At 40.0% G+C, this 13,423-nt stretch overlaps 1 protein-coding gene across 3 annotated transcripts in view; it reads right to left on the bottom strand.

Annotated features, from left to right (window-relative positions):
- ARHGAP18 (Rho GTPase activating protein 18) overlaps positions 1-13,423 on the bottom strand; it is a 195,041-nt gene that overhangs the window by 10,684 nt on the left and 170,934 nt on the right. For all 3 annotated transcript variants that reach the window (XM_057311054.1, XM_026504784.4, XM_057311055.1), the window contains exons 12-13: positions 12,770-12,910; positions 1,019-1,143 (exon numbers count right to left, since the gene is read on the bottom strand). In XM_057311054.1, coding sequence (XP_057167037.1) covers positions 1,019-1,143; positions 12,770-12,910 — 266 coding nt within the window. The remainder of the gene's footprint in view (positions 1-1,018; positions 1,144-12,769; positions 12,911-13,423) is intronic.

Raw genomic sequence — 13,423 nt, 5'->3', positions numbered from 1 at the left:
CTGCTCAGGCTCAGCTCTTCTCCCGATTTATAAACGCTGAGGGAAGATACTTTAAAATATATCTTTATACCCCTTCTGACATCTAGCAGAGGGCCTTAAACAGAGCAGAGGCATATTAAATACTTGTGGTACTGTATTAACACTAGAGAGGTTTTGGCAGAAAACTTCACTGATGCCCTTGAACGTTACAATGCAGACGTGACATTCTATGGAAGACTGAAACAGCGAATTCATAAGCTAAGATACCAGTGCCCTGGATTTCCCTTTTTAAAAAATTTAGATTAATTTTCAATGAGGGGGGGAAATCATTAGAATAAAACTTTAGCTAACAAATAAGAATTAGAAGGATAAAAGCTGCAAACCCAATACACTTGCTAAATCTCTAAAATTTAAGAAAAGATATTGTAAGATGTTTCAGAAAGCGTATGCTCTAATATCATCAGAGGGATCCCAAAGGCTTTCAGAGGACTCCTCCTACCCCATCAGCACCAGAACAGAGGAGAAGGCTTGGTTGTCCCTGACCGGGACAGTGTGCTCTGTGTCTGGGGGACCTCAAAGCTCCAGGGACTGGTTATCCTCTCTTGATTCTTTAGACCTTGCTTTTCAATTTAAGCATTTCTTTTTATTCATTATATTTCATAGAAAGAATTGTATTTTTTGTTTCTTTGTTTTATTCCCACCGCATCTTATTTAGTGATTTTCCTAACAGCCCCCATGCAGTAATTAACCTCCAATCCACATATTCTGGAAAGAATATCGAGTGGTCTCCTGTGCCAGGCCCACTGCAGGCGGAGTGAAGGCAGGCTCGACATCTTGCTCGCAACAGGCTCACCTGCACATAAACTACCTCAAATGAACCCAGCTCATTCCAACCGTCTAATTATTAAGTCTGTTCTTCTTTTCTGCTGGGAAGACAAAATTCAGAAGCACTTCACATCACCCCTCGTGATGGAGGGAGAGCGCGCATGTGCGGGGGTGAGTTATACCATGGAATGATGAAAACAAAACAGGCCTCTACCTTTCTTGGCTGAGAAACCTGGCAAGTACATCACTGGCTTTTAGTTCTTCAGTTAGCTGTATTGCCATGGAAACTTTCGAAAGATGGGGAGCTTGCACTCGAATCACTCCCTGAGGAACGTCAGCCTGCAAAGCAATAATGACACTGGAACAAAGCTGGCAGCAGCTGGAACATGTAACTCTGTACAATGCATTATATGGTAAGTGTGCTTAACTACGACGCATTTCACTTCACTACATAAAAACCTTAACTACTGTATAATGTAATTTGCTAAATTATATCAAACCTCAAATATCCTCTTAATGGTGATAGGGGAACTTTATAATGCCTATGCAGTAATGCTTAATTATTTTTAAAGATGTAAAGAATGACAGCAATAACCATTACTGCCATATTAAGTGCTGATTTCTGAGTATTATCTACTAGAGAGTGCTTCTTCATGGAGCAATTTATGAAATTGAATCAGAAAGAAGTTACTTTGTGTGCTATTGCAATGTATGCATTTTAAACATCTTCCTGTGCACTGACCAGATTTCACAGAAATTTTTGTTCCTCGGCGTCTTTGGAAAGAAAATGAAACATACTTTTCTATCCATCTGGATTGCGTCTGCTTCTCACTTGCCTGTTAAGCTTCCACTGTGACCACATACTTTGAACTTCAGAGGACCAGTTCTAAATCCTCTGCCTATAGATGTTAAGAACTGTTTATGTATTTGGTAAGATGTCGGTGAAAGGTTTTGAGGACTATAATATCAAAATACCAGCTATGACATTTGAAATAGTAAGCTTAATTAATTCCTAATCATTCCACTACAATAAAAAGTAATTATTTACAGTTATATGTCATGAACAGACCTTAGGACAAATGGCATGCACAAATTATGTTTAAAGATAATGCTTTAAATGCTACAAAACCCTGTTTCATTAAACTGAAATTCACTAAGCATTGACTGAGTACCAAGCACTGTGCTAGGTCTACTTACCTACGAGGTAAGACACAAGTCTCTTAGTACGCAGTATTTTTTGTGCTCACAGTATCATTTTTTTTTTTGGTAATGTACATGGTCTTGAATTGCTATTATCCCCCACCTCAACATAAAGCACAGACAGACCATGAGTGGAATTAATGTGATAACTTTCAAAGTTCAACAAAAATAACATGGCTTTAGAATTAGGCTACATCAAAATGTAAGTGCCTCCAAAAAATTTCCATTTGCTTCTCGGTAACCTGTGAAACGTAGTGTGAGAATAACAAAGAAAAGAAGCGATATTCATGTAAGACCATACAAGGAAGCATGGGATTGGGTAAGACCATGGCTTTGCTCCCCAGAGGGCTGCAAGCCCCCGTTACATCTGTGGAGACATGGCAGAGGGCCTCACGCCAACGTGTGAGACTCTGCTGCCCTCACCTGACCACTCAGCAAAGGGCCACGGGAGCCCTCCCTCCAGCCAAAGACAGACAGTGCGTTCCAGGGCTGCCCACTCGCCATCCTGCTGGAAGAGGGACTGCGTTCCTAGTGTCCTTTAACTTCTCTTCCTGGGGGAAATGTTCTCAACCCCATCCCTGAAGGACCCAATCCCAACCCATTCCCAGAACCCTCAATGTTTGCTTCCTTTCCAACCAGCCTGGCCCCTTGGCTTGGTTTGTTGACTTTCAATTTCTGGGGCATGTATTTTGGTCCGATAACTTAGTCTAGTCTCTCACCTCTGCCTCTCCCCTCAGATTTAAATCTAAGTTACATTTTTCCTTGATTCTGTGACATTTTCATTTGTAACCCTGGAAAGTGAGCTGCTTCTTACAATGGATGGGACATTTTATGTGGCAGTGTGCCCTTCCCCCCGCCGCCCCAGCGGATATTAAATCCAAATGGTGTATCTTCTAACTCAGCGATCATGCTACATTCCCTGTTCCCTTGGGTTTCATCACTAGCCTATATCCCACTGTGGTCATTCTACCTCCTGGCCAGACTTCACCTGTTTCCTCAGAGGAGGTTGCAAACATATGCTCCCAGACAACATGAATGTTGGGAGTAAAATTGTAAGAGCAACAATGAAGCACAGAGTCTGTGTCCCTAAAACCTTAATCTACCTTGTCCACTCAATTAAGAAACAATTATTGGTATTTTGGATTCGGTTAGTCTATTACAATTATATTTGGAGGGCCCTAAATGGCGGGCTAGGGTTTGCAGACACCCAAATACTTTATGCTCATTTAAGAAAGTTAGGAAATCTGCTCAAGTCATAGTGCCAGATATCCTTACATACAGGTTTTCTTTGGCAAAAATAATAGTGACAAGAACTGCCCCCATAATTAAATCTTATCCAACCCTAAAATATCAAAAAGGCAGGCAAATCTATGCTGACGTTGGAAGTGAAGTAAGGTGATAATAATTAAGTTTTTACATATAGAAGGTCCACAAGAAATGAGTGACAAAAGCAAAATGTTCCAGAAAAATAATACACTGCCACAGAGCTCAGGGACATGGCCATCTTTCTCTGCTCCCTGCCTTTTTCCCCACTATTCCGGTGGTACATTCTATTGTTTGGATTAAAAAGGCCAACCAAAATTTGCTACAAACACCCAGGCTTTCCTATCTTTATGTATGTCCCACTCCTCTTCTGTAATATCTTCTGCTATCAATTTTTCAAGCCCCACTTAAATACATCAAACTCCATAGAACCTTCCATGATCCACAGAGTCAAAAAGAATTTCTTCCTCCCACTGAAACTCTTTTATGATGAGACTCTAATATATGACACATGCATTCTCATTACATACCACATATCGAGTCAGCTGGAGCCAGCTAGCAAATATTTATTGATTAGATGAATCACTCGAAAACATTTCTAAGAATGCTATGCTAACACTGTAGTTATTTCTCTAGAACAAAATAACATAGACCAACGTGTATTTCCCAAGTAGCAAAAAGACTGCCTGAGGAACATTTTCTAAAAGAAACAAGTTGCCCCCATCTATAGTACGGTATTTCCTCCACTACTGAGGAAAGACCCCTCACGAACAACGGAAGGCCTCTCATTTCACTGTGGCCACGGCCTACACCTTCTACGTGAGCTCAGAGTGCGTGCTTTACACAGAACTACCATGCTTCTTTATACAACACCGCACTGACGTCAGTGGAATGTTGGGGGTTACGCCCAAGAACAGCCCGTGTGACACAGGAATCCAGAGTCTGACAGAGTTTGGAAGGAAGAGGTTCGGGGACTAGCTTCTGAGGACACTCGAGAGCTCTCCTGTGTATGTGAAATGTCAGGTAATCGCCATATTATGGCTCTTGCCAGAAGACGGGGAGTGGCATGGGGACAGATTCCCTCTGGCTGTGAAACTACACTTTCTCCCCCCTTCTCCTCTGTGAGCAGGGGGTGAAGCTAGGCCAGTTCTGGATCAGCGTTACCCCTTCCCGAACTACTAACTATACTATTCTGACTCCTTTCGCATAGCACTAGTGTATCAGTGCCTGCAGAACCCTGTTCTCTGGGCTAGCAATGGCACATGGCACCCTCCTAGGTTGACCGGCCACATTCCCTGACGACTAAGGAGACTGTTCTAGGAGGGAAGGTGTATGTGCGTATACGTGTCTGTATGTGTGCCTGCATGGGTGTATATGACAGGAACAATTCTTAAGTGTTATTTTCTCTAGTAATACATCCCATCCAAATTCTCGCAACAATACATACATAGAAGAGTCTGACTTACTTTGAATCTGCCATGCCTTTCACTGTTGGAGAAGAAATGCATCTAACTGGTAGATATAACAGTGAAAGACATATAATGGTGAAAGATGGAGAGTTTAGAAGTTGTTTCTGGCAACTTTTTTTCTTATCTTGGCAAGGGTGGCTAAATGATATTTGCTAAAGACAAGAAACAATAAATGATGCCAAAACTCTGGTTTAAATAGTGTATGACAAGTACTATTAAGCTCCAGAATCATGCTGTATCAAGTATTCAAGCTATTAGTATACTAATTACATTGAGCTGCCAAGCTTTGAATAGACACAACACGCCTGATCATTAAGCCAGTCTGTTCTTAACTTGAGCCATAGTAATAACTGAGTCTATGAATAGTATAATCTTCGTAACCTTCCTATTTCACAGGTTTGTTTTTTTTTTTTTTGTCTTAACAGCTGTGACTCTCTTATTTTTTTATGTATTTATTTTTGCTGTGCTGGTGAGCTGAAGTTACGTGATACACAGCAAGACTGGAGAAGAGCAGGATTTCACTAACACACCATTAAAATTGAGTCACAAAGGATTTTACAACTTACAAAATAATAATCTCTTATGCATACGAAAACTGTTATAATGGAGAAAATAATCTCATATGGTTCTCACATGTTTCATATTTTGAACTAAAGTATATTTTTAAAAACAAGATTCTATTTCTTTTTATTATTTGATCAAATAGAAAGTGATTTTAGTATTTCTTTGTAACACGTAAACACTGCATTGCTCATATTTTTGCATTCTAGATTAGAAATTCAACGTCAGACCTTTAAAAGAGATATTAATTTCTCTTTTTTTTCATTAAAAGCTAAGTTAAATGTAAAGCTGAGATTTTTAATGCTACAGAAGAATCTTTTATCTTCAAAAGAGCAAACTGGATGGGGCGCCTGGGTGGCACAGCGGTTGAGTGTCTGCCTTTGGCTCAGGGCGTGATCTCAGTGTTCTGGGATCGAGCCCCACATCAGGCTCTTCCACTATGAACCTGCTTCTTCCTCTCCCACTCCCCCTGCTTGTGTTCCCTCTCTCGCTGGCTGTCTCTGTCTCTGTCAAATAAATAAATAAAATCTTAAAAAAAAAAAAAGAGCAAACTGGAAAATACAACTTTCTTAAGAGAAAAAATATAACACATATTTTAGGAAATTAAACAAGGACATTTTAGCAAGGTATCTTAAACTACAATGGCATATTCATCACCTTGGTCTGATTGGAGGTAGAAATATCAAAGGCATTCTTTGCTATCTTGAACTGCCTAAGTCCTGATTATAATTGGCACTTTATTATCTAAATGTTTAAACTTTCATCCAACTCAGATTCAAAGACTTTTAAAGAACCTGAAATAACTTCTATAGTAATATGCATTTAATTTACAACGAAATTAAGTTCTGATATTTTTCTCTTTTAATATGGTATTTTTATGCACTATAAAAAAATCACAAAACGTCTTAAAAAGAAACAAGATTTTTGTGCTTGATACTATAATTTGATTTTCCATGTGAGTCACCAAGTAGATCCACAAACTGTTTCCAGACCTAGAGCAGATGCTTAAGACAATACCTGTAATGATGCTCTGGGTCAGGCTGTTAAATGAAACCAGAGATGGAATTCTAAACAGAGTTATGACCACAGACATGCAGCCCTGGCTATAAACAACCCCGAATCTGCACCGCACTGTTGCCAACTCTGGGATTCTTCTGGAGAAGAATGGCAGAAAGTGGCAGCAACAGATTTCTTTTCCATGCCCGAAGCCCTAAATGTTAAACTGTTAAGAGATCATCTTGGATCTTTTAGCAAGTCACATAAGCTCTCTAAAAATTGAGTTCCTCAACTGTAAATTAAGGGTGTGACACGAGATCATCCTAAGAACCAAAGTTAACCACAGAGGGAACATTCCCGCTACGAATGAGGGAAGATGTGAGGAGCTCGGCTTATCTCGCAAAATCGCTTTCTCATAAAGGTACAGCTTCCCAGGGCACCTGGGTGGTACAGTCAGTTGAATGTCCAACCCTTGGTTTTGGCTCAGGTCGTGATCTTAATCTCGTGGTGGTGAGATCGAGCCCTGCATCCTTCTCTGTGCTGGGCGCAGAATCTGTTTGGGATTCTCTCTCCCTCTCCCTCTCTCTCTCCTGCTCATGTGCATTCTCCCTCTCTAATAAATAAATGAATCTTAAAAAAAGAAATGTACAGCTTCCCTTTACTTTGAAAGGTGAGCCTGAATGACAGTAGAAAAATCATACAGATCAAAGTCCACAATGGACTGGAAACCTGCATGATTCCACAACTCATAACCAGATGCTCATCAAAGCTGCCCTAGACCCTTACTAGGCAGAGCTGCGATTTGAGGTAATTATGGGCGAAATGATGACATGTCTGTGATTTCCAAAAAAATACTAAAAGGAAACAAAGTGTGGGAGACAGGATGGAATGAGATTAGAAAAACAGTCTGATTATTGGTCACGGGTTTATGGGGTTCATATACTACTCTGTTTTCATGTAGAGGTAAGAAAAATTCCATAATACAATTAAATATATGTTTACAAACACATACATACCAAATGGGGGGGAATCATACTTACAGTTTTTATACAAGACACATGGCAAGGTCCTGCTCTGAGAGATTCTGACTCTGGGTCCAGGGGGTGGCCCAGTCATGTTTTATAAAAAATACTACTACAGATAACCGTATTGCACACTTTGGATGAGACAGCATTAATCTGGTCTTACCCTCATCTTACAGAGGAAAGTGAGGCCCAGAGAGATAAAATGATTTGGCATTAATGTCTCGTTGATGGCAGAGCTAGAACTATAGCCTCAAGCCACATGACTTCTGGTATGTGATGTGGTGTGTGTGCACTTGTGTGTGTGTGTGTGTGTAATATCAATCCCAACTGCAAGTTGAAGGCTATCACAAAATGGTTATTTTTAATGGTCTACAATTTTGTTGTTTTCACCAAGTGTTTCCTCCTGCTGCAATTGATGTGTCTTTAGGACGCGAGAAATTCACATTTGTATCAAAAAATTAATATGCTGTAGTCATTAAAAACATTTGTCTTATTAAGTAGATTGTGTCCCTTAAAACCTGGTTCAAACAATTAATTTATCTAGTCAAGGATGTCTCAATCGCATGAATCCTGATTATATATAGTTAGCATTAATAGCATACAGAATGCTTTAAAAAATATTACCTTGATGAATTTTTATGATCTACAGTCTCTTGTCATTTCCCTCTTCAATGCCTGACAATCTGGCTTCTTCCATCAATAGATACTGACAATGCTTTGGAGAAAGTCAGAAGTGACCTTTCAAATGCAAAATGCACTGGACCTCTGTCCAATGTTAACCTTACTCAACCTCTCTCTAGCATGGGGTACTACTAACCAAGTTCATTTACTTACCTAGTCTCCCTCCCTGGGCTTCTGAGACTCTATAATCTTCCACTTCCTCTGACTTCCTATTATTTCTTGGCCTCTTTTACCAGCCCCTCTCCCATGGCCCACCACTAAACTATTGCTGTCTTTGGCTTCAAGGGCAATCTCTCTGCTAGTCCCAAAACCACACCTCCAGCTTTGGCCTCTTTCTGAGCTTCAGGCCCTTGTAGTCAAAGCACGTTCACACAGACAAGTCAACTACAAATGTCAAAAACTGACTACCTCATCAAAGGCTGTTCCTACCTCATTTTCTCAATGAGAAAATCATTGAGAGTCAAATCAGCAAGTCATTCTAGATTTCTCCTCATTCTACATTCTTCATATCCCATTAGTTTCCACATCTTGTGGGTCCTCCTGGCTTGCATCTAACCCTCCTTCCATTCCCATTGCTGGGTCTTGGCATTGCCCAGGACTGTGTTAAAAGCTATCTATTAAACCCATGTTAGTAATGGCGGTAATGCACGTTCACTGTATTACTACACATTAGCCCAGCACTGGGGTACATATCCTTCTCAGAGTTTTTTGGTGCCCTATAAGAAAATAGAGAATAAGACTAAAGAGACCCAGATTTAAGGTCATCCAGATTGGGTTTCAAATTCCAGCTGCCCACTTCCTATCTAGATAACTTTCAGTAAGTTATTTAAGATTGCTGATGCTCACTTTCCTCATCTATAAAAAAAAAAAAATGAGACAATAAAACCGTATACTTCAATTAAACTCCTCTATCTATTAAATGAGATGATGTTTGCAAATGTTTAGCACTATGCCTGACCTCATGATAATTATTACCCCTTACAAATATGGCAATATTCACTAATTTGTAACTTTTCTTTAACAAACTAAGAGTATCTTCCAATGTCAATATATACACTTGTATTCCCATGATATTTCACTACATAAATATATTATAACAAATGTAACCAATTGTATCCTTTTGGGCTACTTCTAATTCTCGCCAGTATCAAGAATATGGCAATGAACTTAAGCATAACTCTTTACATATTCATCTTATTACTCCCTTTGAAGGAATTTCTGAATTCTATGAGGAGCATGGTTTTCGGGTCTTTGCCACATGCCAACTGCTCTCCAGAGGGATTCTACCAATTTATGTACTCCCATCAGCGATGAAATTTGCTGGCATCTCCCACCTAACCTCCTATTTTTCACTGCTCCAAACTTTCCTTCGCCTGACATCATAGCAATGACTTTAAAATGCAAATATAGGGACGCCTGGGTGGCTCAGTGGGTTAAGCATCTGCCTTCAGCTCACGTCATGATCCCAAGGTCCTGGGATCAAGTCCTGAGTCAAGCTCCATCCCCAGCAGGGAGTCTGCTTCTCCCTCTGCCTGCTGCTCCCCCTGCTTGTGTGCACATGCGCTCTCTCTCTCTCTCTCTCTCTCTCTCTCTGACAAATAAATAAAACCTTTAAAAAAAGGCAAAAATAATCCTGTAACTCCTGGAGTCAAGACTTTCCTCAGAACAGAAGCCTGGCTCCCGCCAGAACCCATTCTGGCCTTCCTTCTGCCCCTGCTCCTCCATGCACCTCAATGGCCCCTCCAATCTAATTTTCCCACCAAACACCCTCAAACATCTCTACTTACTTTTCTAACACAAATCTCACACTCAATCTTCCTGCCCCTTCCCTGTTGAAGGGGTAATTCCATCCTTTCAATTTCTTGGGCCAAACACCTTGGAGTCACTGTTTACTTCTTTCTCTTACAACTCATATCATTTCGACTCGAAGGAATTCTAATGGCTCTAACTTCAAGAGACAGAGAATCTGACCATATCACCTCCACTGCTAATATCCTGGTCTCTCACTTGGATTAAGACATGAACCTCACCCTCTTACATGGTCTCCCCATCTATGCTGGCTCTCCTAGAGTCTATTCTCAACCCAATAGTCCAAGGGAACATTTTAAAACATAGATTTTCAAGCTTTTGCTCAAATCCTGCAATGGCTCCACTTCACTCACGATAAACTCAAATTCTTAAAGATAGCCTATGTAATCTATTGGTCCAATGGTCCCTGCGATTTCAATCTCATACTGCCGTCTCCCTTGCCAGCTCCAGTCGGGTCACAAAGCACTCCTTGCTGGTCCTCAAATACCTCAAGCAAGTTTCTGCCAAAAGGCTTTTGACAGACTATTCTTTCTGTGCTTCCTGAGAAATACATCCAGCTTGGCTCCCTGTCCCCCCTTCCCATCTTCATACAAATGAATAATACCTAGACCACCCAACTGAATATTGCAAGGGGCTCCCTCTCTCAATTCCCTTTTGGTGGGCTATTTTTATTATTTTTAGAGCACTTACCACATACTATGTAATTTACTTATTAATTTTTAGTTATAGAATTTCAGCTGCACAAGAACAGCAATCTTCATCTATTTTGTTTAATAATGTATTTCAGGTGCCTAGAACAGTGCCTGGCACATGATAGCCATACATTAAATAGTTGCGTAGCAAATAAATAAAATAACCTAGGCGATTTTATGCTCCATAATCTCATGCTACACATTCAAATGATTTGGGGAGGGGGGAGAAGTAAAGAAACATAAACTAACAAGACCAAATGGGACTGGGAGGCTAATCACAAAGCAGATGGCCCATGTTCTATCCAATAACATCACTGTTGTTGCTCTGTAATTGTTTTCTGTGTGTTGTTATTCTCCCTATTAAAATTAAAGTACCTTCAACAAAATTCTGGCAAGTGACTGAAATTTTTCAAACAAAAGGACATCATGGGTCATGATTACCTAGGGGTTACCACTCTGCCAGGAAGCTTCCTCTACTATTGATACCTCTCTATGCAATTTTCTGCCTAAATAACACCTACGTGTTCTTCACATCTCAGCTCTACTTCCCAGAGAAGCCTCTCTGATGCCCACTTCCTGATTTGTAGCCCAGGGCACCCCGCTCAGGCTTCCGTCACACCGGTGGTGGCTGTGAGCTCAAGCCTCTGGGCCACTCTCCCAGCTCCCTGTGGGTGAGCACCAGCCTTCTCTGTCTGTGAACACCTGACAGGGGTGGGGGCTCCGTGCCAAGGAGGCAGGTAGTAGCATCTCATGAAAAGAAACGCTGAATTTCTCAGAAGAGAAACACAGAACTTAGAGAGACTGAGTAACAGCTAATCCATGATAAAATAGAGATTTAAATCCAGGTTTCAATCCCAAGCTTTCAAATGACAATATGGCGTCGAACTAGTACAGGGATAATTCGCAGGCCAACTAAGAAATCCAAGTTAACACAAATTCTCTGTAAATAACAAAATCAAGTCAACATTTCATCTCCAAAACACAACTTTTAAATTTTTTTGCCTGAGGTTTTGTTATTTAAAAGGTACAGGGTAAATGTGTCCTCAGATAGATAACGTACCTCAGAGAATCACGGTATAAAAAAGACGGGGCTATAAAGTCAACTAAGTTAATATGAACAAGCAGAGCTACGAAACATGATGATATTCACATATTTGTAATGGTTTAGAGGAAATAAAATGTTCTAAGTTAAGCAAAAATGGCATGTCAAAGATCCTTTCTAATGTATGACATTATCAAGCCCTTTCTCAAAAAAATGTAACACTAGCTACAATTCCCCTTTATTAAATTTTACGTTCTTAAAGATACTTAAAAATGGACCAAAAATATTTCATTCCAAAAAACGTTATTTTGTAATTGTGAAAGCCATAATATAGAATATATTTATATACTTTTTACAACGACTAGATCCCTAAGTAGGCCAAAGCCAAAGCCAAAGCCAAAAAAAAAAATCACAAGCTGATAATTGTATTTCCATATTATTCCACAAGATGTCAGCATGTAACTGAATAACTTCAATGGTGGTGCTGGTGGGGGGGGGGGTGTCTCCACCGTAAACAGAACAATAGAAACCCTTTCATTTCAGGATTTCAAGTTAGAGCTTTGGTAACTCACTTCATAGATGTGTTTTTACGTATATTATTTTAAACCTAATTCTTAATATACTCTTACAGCAGTTCATAAATGCTGATATGTAGATATTTCTTTTTTGAAACATTTTAATTTTCTTCATTCCAACATAAATCTCACCAAATTCTTCTGGTGATCCAATGAAGAACCATTTCCGTACCTCCTGAAACCCGGGAAGGATCCTAGGCGTAACCCAACCATTGACCTATATGTTTTTCTGAGTTAGTTCTTTTTCCCCATTTTACAGATGAGAAAATTGAAGAAAACAGATGAGTGGTTCACACAGGGACTCTTTACTCCGAAGAGATTACACATTCAGTGGGCAACTGCAGTCTCCACAGAGTCCTTTGTGTGTGTGGGGGGGTGGGTGTGTGTTGAGACGTTCTGGTCTTTTCTTTTCCTTTGTTCCCCTTTAACAGCTCATATGCTGAGTCACCAACACCTGAGCAACCGTTAATACTGATCATTAGTAGAAGCACAGTTACCCTTATTGAGGCTTTCAACTTATAAGTAGTACCAAGGCCCAGTAAGTGTGTAGAAAGTCCTACCACTACAGAAACATATGAAACTCTTTCTCGTGTGTGTGATAGTAAAAACAGCACTGAATCTGCATAAATACATATCTTCAAGTTTTTCTTACATCACTTGTACTCTTATCTTGCTTTTCGTATTTTTCTCGGTCATAAGCCATTTTCTTCAGCAATTTCTTCATGGCTTTTTTATCTTTTTTATGATTTTCAGTATTTTGCTTCCTCACTTGGTTGACAATAAACTTGGGAATCTACGGAGAAATAAAATTAAGTTTGGGGAGGAAAAAGAAGTGGCACCATTTTTGAACTATGGAAATAATTATCTTTATGTTTTAAATGTGGAGAGAAGTAAAGGTTTTGGCCATCTCATAAGACTATGCTATTTTACATGCACTATTCATTAAATATGCAAAAAAATGCATCGTATTATTCATTCACCATGAGTACAGAGCGCACACACGAAGTAATTTACCTCCCATTGTGTAAGCGAGGTTCAAAAAGAGGCCTGGTGAAGTTCAAGGACATAGTGGCCATCTTCTATGCCTTATACGCCAAGATTAGAGACTGCTTGACGTGACTGGCATTAGAGGCCACCACCCTGATGGTTGGTCCCTTTAGCAGCCACCTGTCCACAACCTAGCCTTTCGTTAACCTGCAGTCCCTTCTAAAAACCAGCCTCACCTCAAAAGAGGAAGAAAAGTTCACCGATAAGAGCTGACAGGTATCTAGCAATAATCTAGGAAAAACTGATCCTCAGAAATTAC

The sequence above is a fragment of the Ursus arctos genome, unplaced genomic scaffold, assembly GCF_023065955.2.
Source record: "Ursus arctos isolate Adak ecotype North America unplaced genomic scaffold, UrsArc2.0 scaffold_13, whole genome shotgun sequence".
Lineage (NCBI taxonomy): Eukaryota > Metazoa > Chordata > Mammalia > Carnivora > Ursidae > Ursus > Ursus arctos.
Note: the sequence above shows the minus strand (reverse complement) of the source record. Positions and strands in the feature narration are given on the sequence as shown.